The sequence below is a fragment of the Chelonoidis abingdonii genome, chromosome 19 (assembly GCF_003597395.2).
Source record: "Chelonoidis abingdonii isolate Lonesome George chromosome 19, CheloAbing_2.0, whole genome shotgun sequence".
NCBI classification, from domain to species: Eukaryota; Metazoa; Chordata; order Testudines; family Testudinidae; genus Chelonoidis; species Chelonoidis abingdonii.
The window spans coordinates 2,412,480-2,433,464 of record NC_133787.1 but is presented as its reverse complement, the minus strand read 5'-3'; the positions used below and the strand labels follow the sequence as shown (position 1 = coordinate 2,433,464).

Sequence of the window (20,985 nt, the reverse complement as noted above, 5' to 3'; positions counted from 1 at the left end):
ATATACCTGCCCCTGGAAATTTCCACTACATGCATCTGACGAAGTGGGTATTCACCCACGAAAGCTCATGCTCCAAAACATCTGTTAGTCTATAAGGTGCCACAGGATTCTTTGCTGCTTTAATCAAACAGAACAGACTATACTCCTCTGAAACTGAACAGACTATTGTTAGAATTCAGCTGAATACAATAGAATGCAATTAGAAGGTAATCAAATAGAACAGATTGTAATTAGAAAGTATTAAAAGGTAACTACAGAATAGAATTAAAATAGAATTCATTTGAATACTTTCTAATTACAAGGAAGGAGAATAGCATGTAGTTATAGTGTAACAGCATGTAATTAAACAGAATAGAATGTAACTGAGTAGAATGGAATTAGAACATAACGGAAGGTAATTAGAAGGTAATCATATAGAATAGAATGTAATTAGACAGTATTAAAATGTAATCATGTAGAGCAGAATGGAATTAGAATGTAACAGACACATTCTCATAATTAGAACCAAACAGTGAAGAGGAAAACACGTTTTCTTCTGATATTGTTAAGTAAGAATGACAAATTGGTCAGAAAATCACACGCCTCCAAGGGCGAGTAAGTGAAAGTCAGTCAGTTGCTCTCTTGGCTGACTGACACTCATTTCAGGGTATGTCTACACAGAAAACTTCAAAACGCTGCCCCGGGAACACTCCCGTGGCAGCACTTTGACGTGCAAGTGTGGTTGTGCACGAGTGCTGGGAGAGAGCTGGGAGACAGCTCTCCCAGCGCTCCTGGCAATCCACTTCCACGAGGGGATTAACTCTGAGCACTGGGCTTGGAGTCTGTCTACACTAGCGCTTTAAAGCGCTCAGACTCGCTGTGCTCAAGGGGGTGATTTTTCACATCCCTGAGTCAGCAAGTTAGAGCGCTATAAAATGTAAGTCCGTAGCGGTTTCTTAAGGCACAGAAAGGAGAGCTGGTACAGAGGGCCATAATATCAGACTGGAGAAGACAGTGAAGAAGTTACTGGAAAGGAGACAAAAATGAACAATCGAAAGCTTTCCCCTTTGGAATTGTTCGATAGAATCTGATAGAAAATAGGAGCTTTTCTGTTGGTCTCCAGAAGCATCCTATGGAGTTCAATAGAGAATTATAGCCTTACTATGGAATTCTATAGGATGGTTCAAAACACACGCAGAAAGGATCTCATTCTCTATTTGATGCCATGGAGTTTTAATGTGCTTTCTAGACATCCCTACTGGCTTCATTTGTATTAAGTTCTATAAGGCTTGTTCATAACAGGAGGAGAATTTGCTTCAGTTCCATCTTTTAAGCTTTTGCCTAGCAAGTTATTACCTGGACGGGTATCATGCCACTGTTCTTAAGGACAAAAGGGAGTTTCTCCGATCGCTCTAGCAAGAGCCTCTTGAAGAGGAGCAGTGGGTTCCCTCTTTTGTTGCGGAGGACAGGGCGCAAGATGGTCACTCGGGGGAAGTTCCCATCCCCGGTGATATCAAATGTTAAATTTCGTGATTTAGCGACCAAGCTGCAGGGAGTAGGAAAAAATCATTGTTCCAGGCACATGCCTGCTATGTACACAGAGGACAGGAAAGCCCACCCCCAGGAAGCAGTGGGTTAAATTACCTTGGCAGTCCATCAATGAAAGCCTCAAAAACGCACTGGTAGCTCTGCATCGTCTGTGGGGTGAAAGTCACTGTAGCAAAGGCATGGGAACGGCTGGGGACGCACATCCGAACGGGATCCACCTCGAAGATGTCGTTAATGCGGGCAGCAGCCTTAGGGAAACCCAGACAGCAGGGGTGGCTGTGAAATACCCCTCCCATAGCCACAGCCAGTGGAATTCACACACACAAAACACACACAGTGTAAGAGCCACAGGGGCAAGACTCTTCCCTCAGCTGTCAGGAGGTTGTCCACTCCTGTCACAGGAAGGGATGTCAAACAGCAGGTTTCTTGACTTAACAAATGTGCTGTCAGGATCAGAAAAACCACATCCTATTCCAAGTGGTGGGAATAGTGGGGTATTTGAGACAACAGTGTGCGATAACTGAAGGCAAGGGCCCACCGCTGCAGCACAGCAGACAGTTCTTTGTATGGCTGTATTAGTCACTCAGCTAACTCCACACTTCAGTGCCCAGATTATGTATTGCTTATCAGACCCTTTGTGTCTATGGTGAATCTCACTAGCCACCAGACTAAAGGAGGGAAAGCTGTCCAGCTCAAGAGGAGGCAAAGAGATCAAAAGGTGCTGAAACCAACCCAGACTGGCTTTATGCCGGGGCAGACCAACACATCAGGGCCATTCCTCTGGGTCTGATTTTGTCAAGGGTCAGGATCGACTTCAGGAAGGGGCTTGTCACAGTGTGGGATGCTGGCAAGTCTGGCAGTGCAAGGGGGGATAATTAGGGTTTCTTATCACAAAACCGTTTGCTGGGTTCTTCTGACTGGCTGCTGTGAGGAATGGGGTCTCTATGTCACCCCATGGGAGAGAGGGGACATTTCTCTCTAGGACTCCTTGGGGACTGCATTCTTCTTCCTCCCAGGAGGTGGTTACTAATCAGATCCATATCTTTTCAGATCCCATGTGATCAGTGCTCAGCTTCCCCTATCTCATTCCAGGCACTGCCAGCACTGAGCTGCACAGAGGCTTCACTGTGGATCTGACAGCATGGATAAGCATGGGCAGCAGTCTAACACTGCTGGGCAGGGGTAGGAGTGACATTCTATTCCCCTGCACTGCTCCAGACCAGGCAAGGCTGAGACACACATCTCAGAAACCCTGCATGAAGCTCCAACTTGCTTGTGGGGCCTCCAGTGGATGGTCCCACACCTGTCCCTTCAGCTCTTATTCTGACCTTGCTGGAGACAGGCTTGACCGCGAGTACCACATCACAAGGAATTCTGCCCATATTGGCGATCTTGAACCGAGCTGTTGCCTGGTGCCCAACGAGGACATTACTGAAGATGAATTTGTTCTCATCTGATACAAACACCCCACCGCCTTCCACTGTCTGCAGGATCTGGTAAAGGTTGATGTTGCTGCAGATCCAATGTTCCTCAAAAATGGACCCGATGTCATCAACCACAAAGGCTGAGGGAAGAGAGACAAGACAGCTGAGACAGTGTCTTCTCTTCTGCCTGAGAAACATAGGCCTAGTTTGTCTTAGAAGCAACTCTACCGACTTCAGTGGCATTAATGCAGGATGAACTTGACTCCAGAATCCTTTTTGCACCGTCAGGGTAATGGCACACCCCTGAGTTGTCAGCAATTTGTATTGAACCTCAGACCTCTGGATCTTAAGGCATGTGCTCTATCACCTGCATTTGTCTACCCTGCATCCACTCAGAATGGCACTCTGTCCCACACAGTGGTGGCTGGGCCACTCTGAGAGGGGTCAATGAGGCCACTACAGTCTGAGCCAACATTTATTTCCAGCTCTAGCAGCTCAGCCTTTCAGAATCAGAGAGCCCAGGTTCAATTCCCACTGCCAATAATGCCCCCAGGGGGGTGGTGTTACACCAGTGGCAAAGTTAACAAAGACCAGCTTTCCAGGCTGTATTCCTGTACGGAAGGGCCTTCATGCAGGACAAGACTATGAGGAAGAGAGAACATTCGTTGTACACAGAAATGGAAACTCACATCACAGGTACATCTCTGTGCTTTCCCTGCTGTCATGGCTCTATGGGCAACCTGGCACTGCACTGTCCCATAAACAGGTCTGATCTGGTCCTTGAGATTAGCATGATGCATTCTTCTACTACCCCAGGGTAGAACTGCTCCCTAACGCCCTTGCCCTATTTACAGCGGGTCATACCCTGAAGCCCTTATCTGTTGCTTTGACTTGGATACATTTTGCTCGAGTGAGGATGGAGCACAGCTGAAGCACACACTTCAGGGTTTGGCAGGAGAATCTATTCCTCAGGCCAACTCTTTCCTCATGATCCCTCATGGCAAAAGAGCAACAACAACTGGGGAATGGCAAAGCAGATATGCTGCAGGCCTCTCCGTCAGCCTATCCAGCCCTTCCAGATGCCAGCCTCTCTCTTGGGAAGGAAGGGGATAGAAGGCCCAATCCAAAGCCCATGGAAGTCAGTGAGAAACTTTCCACTGACTTCAGCTGGGCTTGGATCAGGCCCACAAGGAGCTGTGCAAGCCCGTGCTAAGAAACGCTATCTACTCAGCTTCTGCTGGAGCTCTGTATTGGCGACTGTTGCGACACCAGGCTTTGAAAGGGTTACCCAAGCTGGGGGCAGTGCAGAGAAGGAGGCTGAAAGATTTGACCTGTGGAGTTTGGAAGAGTAGGAATGTTCAGTCTAGAGAAAGGGAGGCCAAGAGGTGCCTCAACAGCTGTGGACGAGACCAATGGGGAACGGAGAATGTTCGTTCTCTCTAGTCACCCAGGACTGAGCCAGAAGCAAGCAGTGGAAAACACAGTGAAACATTAGGAAACACCTGATACCTCTGTGACAGCTAAATAACTGTACAGGCTGTCAGGGGTCACTGTCCCTTCTCCTTACTGCCCTGGTGGATCAGATCGTTGGTTTGTCAGCTTCTACCTCCTACCTCCAGCTGATGCCTCAAAAGAAAACGGTCCTCCCTGCTCCATACAACACATCTAGGTTGGACACTAGCGAGGGGGAATGGCTTCCTGAGCCTGCCTGCAGTGATCAGTTTACACTCTGAAGCATGAGAGTTGGTTACCTACTATCCCATAATGTGCTGCCAACTCCAGCAAAGATTGGAGGCAGGCAGTGGAGATTTTCAAGATAAGCCATCTTCTCTCTCAAGGGGGGTGTCAGGGATAATGCAACCCCACTTCACATGCTCCTTGGGGAAGAGGGAGTGGACGCAGTGATTCAGCCAATGGCTGTATGGAACACGTCTATACCTGGTAGGCATGACTCAGCAATCAAGGTGTATGGGATGCCTCCCGGATTATCGTCAGGGTCCCTGTCGGTGATGTCAATGGCCAGGTATTCCTCACACTTTCCCACTGGCTCTGCTAAACAATCAACTGTGATGATCTGCTGGCCTCCTGCAGGGATGGATCCAAATCCAGGATACACTGTGAACATACCTAGAGTGAAGCGAGCCTGCAGAAGAATCCAGGGAAAGCCTGCCTCAGATATCCTGACAGTTATTTTTGCAGATACAGACTAACATGGCTGCTACTCCGAGTCCCAGGAGAGGAGCATACCATTCCCTTCATTTCTCCTGCTTCCCTACAGCCAGTCATTACCACTGCACATTCCCTGGGGCTGCTAGGACATGGAATCAACTCTCAGTACTCCAACAGCCTCCTAAAGATGATGCACAAGGCATTGGGGTCTCAGTTTAATGGTCGTGTCATGTGCACACAGCCAACTTCAGGAACCTACCTCAGTCCCCCTGCCCTGGGCAGTAGGGGAAGCACCCGGAAACCTGCTGGTCAGCGTAAGAGTGATGCTGACAACTGTAGAAGAAGCAGCATCTGATCCTCCCTAGTCAAAGGAAGGGGCATTGGGAAGTAAAGGGAGGGGAAAAGAGCAAGGATCCTGATTTCTGGTGGGGAGCAAAACAAAAAGGAGAAATAGCATCCTGGAAAAGTAGGAGGGAGAAATGAGAGTAGAAAGGTTGAGGAAAAGAAAGGGGAAAGTACGTGAGAAAGAAAATCACCCAGAGAAAGAATATCAGCTCTGGAGCAGACATACCATAAATGACAACAGCACATCCTCTGATCTAGCTGCCCAGTCAGGGTCACCCCTGGGGGAGCGGAAGAACTCAGATTGGAGAAGGGCCCTAGCAGACACTGCAGCAGATGTGAGGAGCGGCGTGGAACATGCACCCACCTGCGCAACAAGGTTGATGTCCTTCTGAAGAGATTCCGTGCGCTTGCTTTGTTTGCCAACAGGAGGGATTTTGCTTAAGGTCTCGCTGTCACGGGAACGGGAGTGCTTGATGTGAGATGGTCTGGAAGAAATCAGCAGAAATACATCACGCTGGGGTCTCCACTGTGTCCAATCCCCTCCTGGCTTTGACTGTCCCAGAGCTGGGACTGCCCTAGGAAGGGGCACACCCATTCTGAGCAAGTGCCAAATTTAATACACACACGAGCATGCCTAGCTGAAGGCCATTAATAACACTGACCACATATGCAATCTCTCATCCATAAACCCCAGCACTTTACAAAGAAGGACACTCATAAGCCCTATCTCTTCACAGCACTTGTCATCAGCAGAGCTCAAAGTGCTTTACAATGGAGGTCAGTGTCATCACCCCCATTTTATAGATGGGGAAATTGAGGCCCAGAGTCATCAGCATTAGCTGGTGCTTTCTCTTACCCCTTTTTCGGTGGGATGGGCAGATCTCGTATAAGCTTGCCGATGAAGTACTTGAAATCAAGAGCACCTTTGTTCTCCAGAGTGAAGGTGCAGGTCTTACGGGTGCTGTTCATCATGGAGCCAAAGTTGACGAGCGGGGCAGGGGAAATGCTGTACTTGGTGAACAAAGAATTCACTGACACTTTCACTGGAATGCTGGCAATGGTCTCGCCTCCTTCACAGACATTGGGCTCGATCACCTGGGCAGAGGAGGGTGGATCGGCAAGTGGAGTTTAGAGGACTCTTCTGGTCTGTCTCATAAATCCACAGAGTTGCTGCCTACAGCCTGGGAGCCATGGCACACTTAGCCAAGCACTCCCTCCAACCCCCGGCTTATGTCAGTTCCCTCGTGACTTGAAGGCCTTTGTCATTCCTAAGATTACCCGTGCAAAGCCTTGGCAGAAGTCCCTAGGAGCTTTCAGAGATTCACAGATTCCAAGGCCAGAAAGGACCACTGGGGTCACGTTGCCTGACCTGTGCAGCACAGACCAGAGAACTTCCCCCCAGTAATCCCTAGAGCAGAGCTTTGAGAAGAACAGTCAGTCTTGACTTAATGATCACTGACAGAGAATCCACAACAACCCTTGGTAAATTGTTCCAATGGTTAATTACCCTCCCTGTTAAAAATGTACGACTTATTTCCAGTCCGAATTTGTTTAGCTTCAACTTCCAGCCACTGGATCACGTTAGACCTTTTGTCTGCAGAGCCCATTATCAAATATTTGTTCCCTGGGTAGATACTTATGGTCTGTGATCACGTCACCCTCAACCTTTTCTTTGTTAAACTAAATCGATTGAGCTCTTTTAGTCTCTCGCTATAAGGCAGGTTTTCTAATGCTTTAAGCATTCTCATGGCTCTTCTCTGAATCCTCTCTAATTTACCAACATCCTTCTTGAGTTGTGGGCACCAGAACTGGACACAGGATTCCAGCAGTGGTTGCACCAATGCCAAATACAGAGGTAAAATAACCTCTCTAATCCAATTTGAGATTCCTCTGTTCATGCATCCCAGGATCACATTAGCTCTTTTGGGCAGACCGCTACATTGGGAGCTCATGTTCAGCTGATTATAAACCATCCCCAAATCTTTTTCAGGGTCGCGGCTTTCCAGGGTAGAATCCCCCATCCTATAAATATGACCTACATTCTTTGTTCCTAAATTAATACATTTAGTTGTATTAAAATTCTATTTTTCCTTGCACCCAGCCTACCAAGCAACCTAGATCACTTCTCAATCAGTGACCTGACCTCTTCTCCACTTTCCACTTACCCAATTTTTGTGTCATCTGCAAACTTCATCAGTGATGATTTTATGTTCTCTTCCAGGTCACTGATAAAATGTTAAATAGCACAGAGCCAAGAACTGATCACTGCAGGGACCCACTGCAAGCACATCCACTTGATGATGATTCTCCATTTGCAATTACATTTTGAGATCTATAACCTAGCCAGTTTGAATCCACTGATTGTATGCTAGGTTCATTTTATATCATTCTAGTTTCCCCACCGCCAACACTCTTGCACTATTTCCCACTGGAGAACGCTTGACGTGGAGTCCCTGGATATGAACTTTCTTACAGTCAGCCATCCTGAACCATCCTTCTTACAGAAACCTATGATGGAGCAGCTGCGAATGCCTCTCTACTCCAGTGACCGGATCAGTACCATTCCTTGCAGTGGCTCCTGCTGAAAGGGACTTAAGAGTCAAATCTTCTACGCTCCTGCATTATTCTTCTTATAGGGACTTCTTGGCTAGGAAAGGCTAAACCTGGAGCGGCCTTGAGCTTTTTCAAGGTCAGGCTCCTTAATTCCAATCCTAGGAGAAGCAAAGCCTGGAGAAGCCAGGACTGCTGGCTCTTTAAATACCTATTCCAAAGCTAGAGGTGGATGCTCAACCCTGGTTCGGGAACATCATGACAAATACATGGATGGTAGCACTGGATCCCTCAGTTAACCAGTGCATCCTCACTTGTGTGTGACTAGGAATATACACAGCACACAGGGTGCCATCAGCTAGCAGTCGTAGCCATCACAGCTTGGCCTATGCCAATGTCTTTACAAACATCTCACCTGGCAGTACAGGATAGGCTTATCTTCAATTTTCATTTCCTTCTTGGAGCGAAAGGTGATTTGGATCTGAGTGGGGCGGTCAACAGCGGCTAAAGTCCCCTTCTGGGGCTGGATGCTGAAGACAGAGTTCAAATTTGGCATGTTGGCATCAGGGCATTCTAGAGTGAAGCTGAGGGATGGAGACAAAACAAAGACTCCAGTTCAGTTAAGGATGCTAGAGCCAGTCACATAGCCAGGAAGCCCAGTTAAGAGCCTCTGCACAAACACTTAGGAATGTGAAAAGAGCCATTAAGATCTCACTCAGCTTTGTTCAAGAGATTCCAGATGGAAATTAAAATTGTGGACTATAGCTTGATTTACTTCCAAGGCCAGATTTTCAAAGGGTCTGAGTTTTCTGTATGCACCTGTCTGTGCATGTAATCTGCATTTTCATGCCTAACTCCCTCATCTATAGGATGCAGAATGTGCCCATCCTTTGCAAAATAGAAGTTGGTTAAAATAAAAAACCTGACCCTTGTGATGGGGCGTAACAGACCCTCTGAGGCCCCCTGCTGGAGGCCTCATGGCCTGACACATCCTGCCCCCAAAAGGGCAGTGGAGAGAATTCTCCAAGCTGCCTAGAGTGGCTAGGGCAGGGGTAGGCAACCTATGGCACAGGTGCCGAAGGCAGCATGTGAGCTGATTTTCAGTGGCACCTCACACTGCTGGGTCCTGGCCACCGGTCTGGGGGGCTCTGCATTTTAATTTAATTTTAAATGAAGCTTCTTAAACATTTTAAAAACCTTATTTACTTTACGTACAAATAACTAGTTTAGCTTAATATTAGACTTATAGAAGCACACCACATCCACTATAAAATGTTCTACACACTGTATCACACGGGCACGCGAAACCTTAAATAGAGCGACTAACATAAGACGGCACACGCGCACCCTCTGAAGGCCAGATCCCTGCTCTAGATCATTAATGAAATTGAACCAAACCAGCCCCAGGATCGACCCTTGGGAGGCACTCTGCTTGAAACAATACCCAACAGTACATTAGGAGCCGTTGATTCAATACCATCTGAGCCAACCACACGATACTAGCCAGCTTTCTATCACCTACCTAACATCAGTCCATTTCCATCCCCAGCCCATAGCTTCTTCTCAACTTTGCCCGGACCAGACACTCGTGGGGAGACCTGTATCAAAAGCTGCTAAACGTAGAGGATATAACAACATCCACTGCTTCCTCCTCATCCACAGAACCCCGTTAGCTCCTCATAGCAAGGCAATAGGTTAATCAGGCATGACTTGCCTGGTGAATCCATGCTGGACTGTTCCTGATCCACTTTCCCTCTCCTCTAACTGCTTCAGAATTGATCCTTGAGGACCTGCCTCCATGATTTTTCCAGGCTGAGGTGGACCTGACTGGTCTGTAGTTCCCTGGATCCTCCTCCCCTTTCTGAAGATGGGCAACTACATTAGCCTTTTTCTAGTCACCCGGGACCCTTCCATTGCCATGAGTTTTAAGATATGGCCTAATGGCTCCATACACATTCCCATCTGTCACCTCTTTAGCATCCCTCGGACATGCAGCCATCCTGGCCCTCCATGACTCTGTGCTCCGTCAGCTTTTTAAAGAGTCCGAACACTTCTCTCTCCACAGCAGCCTTGGTCCTCCCTCTCCCCATGCTGTGCTGCCCATCGCAGAGTTCTCTGGAGCCTGACTGTCTTCGTGACAGAATCCCCCAGACTGGGCAGCCGGGCTGAGCAGCGGCCGCCGCCAGGACGCCGGCGGTGGGACCCACCTGGCGGACGCGAACCCTCCGGCCCGCAGACAGGCGAGATGCGCCTCAGTAAAGTATATACTGGACATGAACCTTCTAATAATTAATGAAGACTTGGAGCACATCACTCCTCAAGCCCGATACAGGAAAGCACCTCTTGTGGCACCTTAGAGACTAACACAATTTTATATGTGAATATGAAGCGTTACGCGAGGCACCACTTCATCGCGCTGCATAGACTGCAAACATACACGCCAATGGAAGAAATAATCTTATAACATACTAGAGAACATGAAAACGGTGGAGCTACAATAAATATGTAAGAGGCCAAATCAACTGAGATGCAGCTATCATCAGCCATGAGAAAAAAAACTTTCTCAGTGATATCAATGATGTGGCCCATAGAAGATGTGAGGGTACTTTAACATGGAGGAAATTACATTCAATAGTGTATATGACCCATACTTAACTCCATGTTCACAGTATCTTCACACCTTCTAGCATCTGTATTACTCACTTCAAAATTTTTTCTTATCCATGCTGATGATAGCTCATTCATGAATCTGGCCTCATTAAGTGTTTAGGCTACTACCACCTTTTTCATGTTCCTGTAATGTGATTAATAATATCTTCCTGCTGTATGTTCCAGTCTATGCAGCAGAAGAAGTGGGCTGTAGCCCACAAAAGCTTATGCTCAAATAAATTTGTTAGTCTCTAAGGTGCCACAAGTACTCCTGTTCTTTTTGCAGATATAGACTAACAAGCTGCTACTCTGAAACACGTCTCAAAGGTTGCTGAACCCTGGGGCCATGGCTACACTGGTGCTTTACAGTGCTGCAACTTTCGTGCTCAGGGGTGTGAAAAAAACACCCCCCTGAGCGCTGCAAGATACAGCGCTGTAAAGCCTCAGTGTAAACAGTGCTGCTTTGAAGTTGCAAGTGTAGCCATACCCTGGGCTAGGGTGACCAGGTATCCCAATTTTATAGGGACAGTCCTGATATTTGAGGCTTTATCTTATATAGGTGTCAATTACCCCCCACCCCATCCCAATTTCTCACCCTTGCTATCTAGTCACGCTAAGAGTGGCTGCGTGGGGCACAGCAAATCAGGGCCCAGCAGCCTAGTATAAGAAGAGCTGCAGGCCAGAGGGAGCTCAGTTCCTTGTTGGAGCTGTAGAAGCATGGATGAGGTGTGGCCGGCTGATGGAGCTGCAGAACCCCAGACAGGGGAGCGCTGCCAGAATCTGGAGCAAGCAAGGAGGAGCCCTGAAGTGGTTGCTGGGACTCCATTAGGACAAGGCCCTGAGGTAAGGATGAAGGCACTGTGGGGAAAAGGCCCAGGGAATTAGAGCAGTGGTGTGACATAGTTAAGGGACACAGCAGATGGCTGCGATTTATAGGGTCCCTGGGCTGGGACCCTGAGTAGTGGGTGGGCCCAAGTCCCCTCCACTGCCCATTAGCCACTGGGGGAAGTGGCCTGGACACTGAGGCACCCCGGGGGGGGGGGGCGGGGGAACTGAACTGTAGTGCCCAGCAGGAGAGCTGCAGCCAGAAGGCCTGAGAGAGAGAGTGCAGGCACATTCACTCACCACTGAAATCTGCAAATAAATCACAGCCATGCCCACTGGGGAATGATTTACATTTTGTTGTGTTTCTTCCTCAGTTGTCACGCTGTGTAACATACAATTGTTGGTGTGCTGAATATTTGAAAGTGGTGACTTCTGAGCTTTGCTACTTACGCTGATTGTGATCTAGCCATACCAGGAAGAGGTTATAGCAAGGGGAATAACGGAACGAAGACTGGACTGATGGGGACATCGAATGCTTAGACATCACACAGCTGAAATAGTTAGTAGTTTACCTGTATCCAATCTCATATTTTCCTTTGTTCTTCAGCGACACCATTTGCCGAGCTTCATCCAATACTCTAATGACCCCGAAATCCAAACCACCATCTGTACCTGAAGAGAAAGCCACACGTGGGAGGAGAGATGGTGATGAATACTCAGGTCTTGCATGAAACATCCCTGTAAATCACAAGATTTCAATCTCCAGAAAGTCAAAGTCCTCCAGAGAAAGTCTTCTCAAAATTCGCCCCGGCATGCTTCACTGCACTTTTTGTTATGCGGAGAAGAACTGCCTGGCTTAGTGCTAAACATTGTGTTCATTTCCTTGCAGTGCTACATGCCTAAAAGTATATGTCCTCTCCAGTCTGTGAGCGGTGCAGTCTTGCCACTTGCTTGCTTAGATAGCCTACATGTCAGAAAGCTGGAAATGTTTTTGTATGGGCTTATTGCTATGGTTTCCAACTCAACACATGAAATAAATTGCATACAAAAGCTACTTTAACAGAAGGTTAAGGTGAACTCAAGCACTCAAAAGTTAGGAAATGCCAGAATTAGGGTGACCTTAATGCATCCCCTTGGTGTGTATATATCATACTAAAGTCTATAATGACATGATCACTGACTATTTGTTCTACTGGATGCTTGCCTCGTTCAGTTACACATCTGGACCCTGTGCCTAATGAGGGCAACCTTAGTTCTTCCTACTGATCCAGCCAGGCCATCCTGAGTGTGGGGGACAAAGACTGACCTCTAGGGAAGCTGATGTCCAGAGCAACGTCATAGGACTCGGCAAGGATTTGGATGTTTTCGTACTGAACAATCCCCAGGATGTTTTCCACGTCTGAAACCTTAGGCAACAAGAAACAGCTGTCAGCACATCTCTGATCTCTGCTGACGAACATAACATGAGTTCTTCATACTGCCAACGGCACCCACCTCCTTCTTTGCCATCAGATTCCAGCATCAGCAGCAATCCAGCTGCAAGGCATTTCCTATCCTGCTAACCTCCTGGGCTGTCCAAAAAGGATTCTGCTGCTGTGTGAAACATCAGCCTAGTTCTCCACCCTTCCAGCATGAGACACTCACTACTGATGATGCTGTTTATGGTTACCAGCATAGTTTGCAATAAAAGATGTTCCTAACAACCCCCAGCCAAGCTCACGCCGAGGCAGTCTTTCTGAATATCAGCCCAGCCGCAATGTAGGAGGTAGGAAAGGGACGCCTGCATTGTGCCTTTTCCTGTGATTTGTTGCTATTTAAATTTCAAAACCAAGCTTGTTTCCAGCAGGGCCCTGCACTGGGATTCTCTGGCAGGGAAGTGGCAGAGGCTGTGCAGGAACCCTAGAGTGACTCCTGATGTGTCCAGTGGCACTAGCCAATGCCAAATGGAGTGCACCATGTCAGCAACCCTGAATCAGCCCAGTCACTGCTCCCTTGACCTGAACCAACCTGCCTTGCAGGGGGCGGGGGGGGATTGGATTTGTCGTTGGATGGCTCTATCATCTAGGCTTTAGCCCCAGATGACTGGTGGGAACTGGGGCTGCCCCAGACTGAGAGGGAGAGTTGCACAGGGCCGGCCCTGTTGGAGGGAGAGGCCGGACTCCGGTCCAGCTGGGCTAGCCCACTGTCAGACTCAGATGTTCCAGGATACGCTGGAATATTTTGATTCAAATAAAGAAAAGTGACAGAAACATGGACAAAAATAGCCATCTGTCCAGCTTCCTGCAGGTGCTGCCTGCCCAGCCCATAACACCTCGCTTACCCAGCAGGGCCTCAGATACAAGACTTCTGCCTCACTGCTTACTTCATCTCCAGGATCCTGCCCTTCTACAAGCTGGTCCCTTGGAGAAAGGCCACAGGCCAGAGCTGCGGTGGGGAGGGGAGCGAGAGAAGTGCTCCTTGCAGGTAGGTTGCTGTGTTATTCACAACACCTGCTCACCACCCCCCCACCCATCTCACCTGCCATTGGTGGTAACTGCCAAGTACAAACCTTAGTGCCAAGCCTCACCAATGCCCTCCAAGGAGTCGGAAGGCAGGGCTACTGGGTTCATAGGTGCTGGGGAGGGAAGGGTCTGCCTCACCTCCAGTCGGATGACCTTCTTAATGTTGAGAGGTTTCGTAGCCTTAAAATGCAGCTGCAGGCAGTACTCTGAGCGGGGACCGATGATGCCCTGGTCTTGTGAGACAGAGAAATCATCTCCCAAGTTCTCCAGGCCACTGAGCCGCCAGGCTACGGGCATCGGGGAGGTGTTTCTCAGGAAAAGCATCTTGGCGTCCTTTCTAAAAGGAGAGGAAGACACTCAGCTGTTGTTGCCAAAGCAGCCATTTTAGCATTGCATTTGAATGGGGCCCAGGCCGATCCAGTCTCCTATGGCCTCTTAAGTCACAGAGATCCAGCTGGACCCACAAGGTTTAATCATATTCAGTTCTTTCTTACTTTGCGTGTGCCAGAATCTTAAATTCAAGTTTTGGGGAGAATCACAGAGTTTTAGTTACAATGAACACAAGCAAAATAAGAACTTAAGTGGAAGGAACAGCTAGGAACAGGTGCACCAGGAAGTATTCATCAGTATTCATGGGAGGACAGTGAATGAGAAGGATTGATGCAAACATTTGGATCCTAGGCATGTGAATGGGAGGTCACCATTTGTGTTCTACGTTGTAGACAGTAGCCTACGTATACATAATCCTGCCTCAGCATGGGAGGATGGATTAAATGACCTCTCAAGGTCCCTTCCACCCCTATATTTCTATGATTTCTCTGTCTGTTTTACTGTGACATTTAATCACTTGAACCTGTGGAATTTAGAGCTAGAAGCTTAAAATAAGGACTCGTTCAACCGTAGGAAGGTGGAGGGGCAGATTAGCTGAGGAGACGTGGGATGACAAGTTGCATTCAATGAGTCAACATGCTCCAGTCCTGGCTGGTGAGCAGGAAAACAGCCCTGCCTCCGGGGTGTAAAGGAGACAGAACGGAGCCCAACTGCTTGCTTTCTGGTCTGTGGGTACGTCCAGACTACCCGCTGTATTGGTTTATCAGGGATCGATATGTCGCGTCTCATCTAGACGCGATATATCGATCCCCGAATGCGCTCCTGTCGACTCTGGAACTCCACCAGCACGAACGGCGGTAGCGGAGTTGACAGGGGGAGCCGCGGACATCAATCCCGCGCTGTGAGGACGAGAGGTAAATCGATGTAAGATACTTTGACTTCAGCTACGCTATTCACGTAGCTGAAGTTGCGTATCTTAGATCGACCCCCCCCCAAATGTAGACGAGCCCATTAGATGCTGCAAGCCTAGAGGTGGAGTGTGAGAAGGTGGAGGAGCTGAGCACTGAGCTACAGAAACCCAGACAAGCAAAGATGAGTCCCTTCTGTTTCCCGTGACATGCGTCTCGCTGGAGGAAGGGTGCTAAAGGACAGGAAACCGGCAGGAGCACTGCAGTCTCACTGGAAAATATGGGGCTAAAACACAGGAGTAATCCCTTGGGAGCTGCAGCATGAAGCATATTGGTGCAGCCAATGCATAGATTTGTGAAAAGCCCCAATATCGCCGACTGCTTAAAGAGTCCAGCCCAAAGAACAGGGTAATAATTTGGGGCCTAAACATGGGTGTAGTTCGGGGAGTGCAGTGGGGCACATGCCACTGCCCACCATTTCTGCGAGCATCGAGCTGCACCCCATCCCACAGGCCAAGCAGAGCAAGCCGGGCAGCCTGGCCAGAGTGGGGAGCAGGATGGAGCACATTCTCCAGGTTGCTACCTTGATGCCTCCTGGGTCCTATTGTTCACCTGTTTCCTGTACAACCATGGTGGGGACGACAGACTGGGAGGAGGGGGATGAAGAGAAGAGGCAGTGAGGAAGAGGGGGATAGGGTAAGAGAATGAGAAGGAGATGTGGGAGTAGGGGGAAGGGGATGAGGTGGGGAGGGAAAGGGAGATTGGAGGGGAAGAGAAGGAGATATGGGAATGGTGTGGCGCGCAGGGGAGCGGGGGGGAGCCCGGCATGTGGCATCCCCTCAGCTGCAGCAACAGCCCCGTCTGGGAGTCACTAGAGTAGCCGCAGCAGCTGGTGCCAGAGTGGCTGCAGTTCCCATGCTCAGGTCACCACAGCAGACAGCAGCAGCTGGGGCTCCCCCATTAAGCTGGCCTGGCCTGTCCCCCCGTCCTGGAACGTGCAGCCCAGGTAGCACTCCAGGAGAGGGGAGAGAACCAGTGAGCCAGGGAACAGGCTTCAGCATGTGCGCCCGCGCTTTGGCCCTCCAGTACAGCGTCAAATTAGGCAGTAATGGCAGGCAGGGTGTGGTGAAGAGCCCTCACCATGAGCACACAGCTACAGTGCAGTGGGGAGGTGTGGTTCCCAGACACATGCTAGCTCTGCTCTAGCTACTGCCTGACTCCAACCCTGCCCAACCCCCTGGGTGACCAGTTCCTGCTGCCCCAGCCACACTGCTGGATTCAGCATGCTAGCTTGAGGAGAGCTAGAGCATGGGTGTCCACCAGTGCTGGGAATTATGCCTCCCAGCTGCAGTGTACACATACCTGGAGTGAATGAGGAAAGAAACTGGAGATAAAAGGCAAGCCCTTGAATCAAAACAAGCAACTCGGAAAAAGCAAACAAGGTCTGGCCTGAAGAGCAGGCTCCAGACTATGTTCTGACCGCCCTTCGGAATCCCAACCTGTGCAGCAGCAGCTTCTCAAAATGCAACTGCTTGCGGTCGAGCTCCAGTTCGGGACGCACCCCGTGGCAGCAGATTCTGAAGACCACTGGCTCTGGATTCTCTTTAATGCAGCAGACGATGCTGTCATCAAATATGCCAGGTGCGGTGGGGTATGCCCATATGCTCAACTCCTGGCACGGCACCCCAGAGAGAAGGAGAGAGAGAACAGGGCATTCATTCAGAGGGGAAAACAGCTCCCAAACCTCTTGAGACTGCGATACCTGTTTGTCTCCTACCTGCTTCTCATTGGGTTTCAGCGTCATAGTGGGAGGATCCAAGAGGTATGTATTTGCCTTGATGTCATGCTGGAAGCAGAAAAACACTTCCGCTTCCAAAGGGGATGCGTTGAGGATGGTTATCTTCTCAGAGTTGTTGGGGTATCGGAGGGCCTTGTATCTGCAAATGAAACATACTGTAGAAGAGACAGTGGGCCCAAGAAAGTGCTGCACCTTCGCCCTTTCTTATGCCACAGATACAGCACCTCCTTTCATGCACCTGTACATGTACCAAACCCTGTTTTAAAAGCATTCTTATAAAATAGCCCCCTCGTGATCATCATTGGTATAAGGAACATTATAGAACTGAGGATTACTTCCTTGTAACCGAGTGCTGCGAGTGACCCCTGCAGCGTTACGCTAATGGGATCAATTGACTCTGAAGAGGCCACTCGCAGGAGAAGTGCCAAAAATCGATCTGGGTTGTGGCTTTTTTGTTTGTTTGTTTGTTTCTTTATGAGGAATTAATAAGATCTGACAGGCTTTTAAAAATAGTTTAAAACTAGTCCACTTTTTCTGCTTGGTTTTCACCTGAGAAATACCAGGAGATTTCCTTGTATTCCCTGTTTTGCTGGATATTTCAGGTGTGTGTTCGCAACTTAACTGAAAGGGTGGGAGAGGAAATGCTGAATCCTAGAGAAAGGCATCCTTTCCCCCAAAGTATGCAATAGGCTTTGGCATTAAATGGTTAAAGAAACAAAAGAGAAGCACAGCATGTTAAAATAATCGCACTAAAAGTCCACTCTGGCTCTCGCTTGCTTAGCTATCAATGCCAAGGGACAACAGAACACCACTAGTTCTCCAGTCATCCCTAGAGTTCCTAAGCAGAACAGAACTGACTTTAATGTCAAAACCAACAACAACACAGCATTCATCACCCTCCCCGCCTAGTAACAGCAACAACTAAAACCTTGTAGCTCTTCTTTCTGGAATGTCGTGTTGCTTATAGCCTCTCGGGCTGAGGATGCACAGCACTGGCAGAACAGCCAAGTGGGCACGTGCTCTACTGACGTAACAATGTTGGCAGCAAAAGTAAAACTTTCTAGCATAGCTATAACCTCCAAAACAAACCACCATCAACACCACAGGGCGGGAAGCCAATGTTCATTTCTCAGTAGGTCCCCTTTCGAAAAAGAAAGGTGCTTGTTTAAAAAAAGAAAAAAAGCCTCCAACACTGTGGGCCAAATCTGACATGCTGACTAATCACATTGTTGATGCCCAGTAATGTGCGGCTGTTACAACACCCCCAGCTCTTGCACAGAACTTCCTATCAGTAGATCTCAAAGTGCTTTACAAAGGGAGTCAGTGTATCCCCATTACACTGATGTAGAACCCCAGGCCCAGAGAGGAGAAGTGATTTGCCCACAGTCACTCAGCAAAGCAGTGTCAGAACTGGGAAAAGAACCCTGGTCTCCTGAGTGCCGGCCCTGTGTGCTACCTACTAGGTCACACTACCTCCCTGTGCTCTCGCTGGAGCCTGGAGCTGCTTTGCCTGAGTTAGGATTTGGCCCACAGACAGGAGTCTCTCATTATAAAACATGTGCACGCCTTGCTGAGTAACCAAGGGAGCTCATGGATGTCCTCCTTCTTCTGTTCCCCATTCCTCTCTTTGTGTCCGTCTCTGACTCTTGTCCGTGCCCACCTGGATTTAGACTGCAAGCCCTTGGGGGCAGGGGCAGGGGCAGCATCTCCTCTAGTTACCAAGCATTGCCTAGCACTCTTTGGGCCATTCAAAATAATAAGGCGTCATTCATAACATGCAGCAGCGCTAGGATTCTAGACTCTTGCTCCTTTTGTTGGTACCTGTCTCTCGACTTTCCACAGAGCAAGGGGCCGAAGTGAAACACCCCCGAGCTCATCACGTACTGTTTGAAGATAATGTCGTCAGGCTTCGCACTCTTCCTCCGGTGGGGAAATACCACCCTATAGCAGAGAAGCAGAGTAGCATGAGGAGCTGCAGGAGCTAACAAGCCTGTAGCTAGAGGTAGCCAGATACATTTAGGTGAAACATTCTTGTCTTAATTTGCTGAAGCAATGAAATCAAAACATCGTGTGGTTTCCTGCCAACTTACCCACCCAACTCCTCAGCAGCCCTGGCTTCCACATGGCCTGCCCCAGAGCTGAGTCTTCATTCTTTGTCACCAAGAATTTGATTTTCAGTTCAAATCAGAACAAAATCAAACTTCAAGCTAGCAAAAATCCTCCACAGAAGAGACTTCCCAGGTCTCCTGTAACCCTTAGTGCCTTCAGGAAGAGCAGAATCAAGCCCAGCATCCTGTGCTCAGGCACAGCAGATGATATTAAACCTTCTATCCTCCCTCCCTGCCATACCAGCACAAGGCCAAGCCTCTTTCCTGCTCCAGTTCTATCCCGCATCTCGCTGAGAAGAGACATTGCACTTTTCCCATGCAACAAGTATGGTTACTAACTGACACTGCCTGGAGGCTCACGCTCAGTGTACTCAACCCAGAAAGCAGACTCTTTCCCGTGCAAACGTGACCATAATCCACCACTTGCCCCATGCGAGGTTCATCCATTCCTGTACAGTAAAACTCTCCCATCTTTGTGTTTCTGTTCCCTGCCTCTGTGCCCCAAGTACTCAGCTGGCGATTGAGATTCATCAGAAGTGATGTGGAAAGAGTGGTGCAGATTGGATTCCCTTGAACTTCATCTAAGCAGGAGACCAGTTACAATATGGGTGTGCCCTGAAGCTGGGAGAACATGGTTAAAAGGGGAGTGTAGGAAGCAGCTAGAGAAGAAGGCTAGTTAGGACAGTGGTTAAACTGACTAGGGCCTCAGAGATGTGGGCACAACTCTAGACTCTGCCGTTGACTTCCCTATGTAAAATGGGGCAATGACAATGCCCTACTTCACATGCATGTTGTGAGGATAGATCCATCAGAGAATGTGAGGTGCCCAGATACTGGAAGGGTCACATAAGTAGCTACTTGTTTTCCCCGAACCATATTTAAAGCCCAGACAGCTCCAGGCTTCAGCCCTGTAATGTGGATGTGTTTGGGTCTCACCTACCCCCGACTCAGTTACTCTCAGACTCCATGACTCACACCGCTCACCGACAGGCCAGGGAGCCGGAACGCAGTGTGAATTAAAGCTGGGGTGTCCCACTTGAACTTGCCTATTCTCTTCCCCTCCAGTTTTGTGCTTTACTTCCTACTCTCCTGCCTTCTGGCCCCTTGAGATGTGAGTTACAACAACGAAGAGGACGTCTCCGCTGCAGGGGGTGTGTGACATACGCGAGCTAACCAGCTCAGGTACTGTGGCAGTGGTCACCTGAGTGATCACCCAGGGCCCTGGGTGAGCTGCCACAGCTTCCCACTGTCAGAGTCTAGAGAGGGAGGCTGGAAGGTGGTGTCAGATTCAGCAGCTCAGGCTCCCTCTAGCCCTCAGAAGAGCAGCCCAGCAGCTTTACCAGGCATGCAGGTACTGACCTGGGGTCCTGGCTGATGGTAGGGTAAGTGCAGGTGCCTCTGCAGTAAAGCTGGTACTGCCGGCGCGTGCCGAGGATCTCGAAGTTCAGGGTCTGATCAAACTGCCCTGCCACGGTGGAGGAGAAGTGTATCTTTATGACAACCTCTCCGTTAGCAGGCACCGTCCAGCGGAAGCTGCTCAGCCTAGCGGTGAGAGAGAACACTTTATGTGGGTCAGACACCCAACAGGACAAGACTGAGAAAGCTGGGGCAACTTGTAGAACATAAAATCCCAGGAACCCTGCCAGATGGGCTTCTGGGTCAGGACCTGGCACGCAACAAGAATGTAGACACTCCAGCATCTCGCCTGTTAGAGCAGAAGATGGCACCGTATGTGTGACTGCGGTACTGGATTCCTACCATGTGCTCTACATGCACAGTCTCTGAAGCCTAGCCAGAGCCTGCTGCTAGTGCAGAGCGTGGCTGCTCCCCTGCTCAGCGCCAGTAGCTCAG

The 20,985-nt window shown here is 49.0% G+C and overlaps 1 protein-coding gene across 2 annotated transcripts in view; it reads right to left on the bottom strand.

Annotated features, from left to right (window-relative positions):
- HYDIN (HYDIN axonemal central pair apparatus protein) overlaps positions 1-20,985 on the bottom strand; it is a 401,019-nt gene that overhangs the window by 74,445 nt on the left and 305,589 nt on the right. For both annotated transcript variants that reach the window (XM_032795387.2, XM_032795390.2), the window contains 14 exons: positions 20,494-20,676; positions 18,848-18,967; positions 17,006-17,165; positions 16,728-16,900; positions 14,129-14,327; positions 12,796-12,895; positions 12,062-12,161; positions 8,431-8,599; positions 6,322-6,560; positions 5,830-5,950; positions 4,890-5,094; positions 2,856-3,091; positions 1,624-1,775; positions 1,336-1,525 (listed from right to left, as the gene is read on the bottom strand). In XM_032795387.2, coding sequence (XP_032651278.1) covers positions 1,336-1,525; positions 1,624-1,775; positions 2,856-3,091; positions 4,890-5,094; positions 5,830-5,950; positions 6,322-6,560; positions 8,431-8,599; positions 12,062-12,161; positions 12,796-12,895; positions 14,129-14,327; positions 16,728-16,900; positions 17,006-17,165; positions 18,848-18,967; positions 20,494-20,676 — 2,347 coding nt within the window. The remainder of the gene's footprint in view (positions 1-1,335; positions 1,526-1,623; positions 1,776-2,855; positions 3,092-4,889; positions 5,095-5,829; positions 5,951-6,321; positions 6,561-8,430; positions 8,600-12,061; positions 12,162-12,795; positions 12,896-14,128; positions 14,328-16,727; positions 16,901-17,005; positions 17,166-18,847; positions 18,968-20,493; positions 20,677-20,985) is intronic.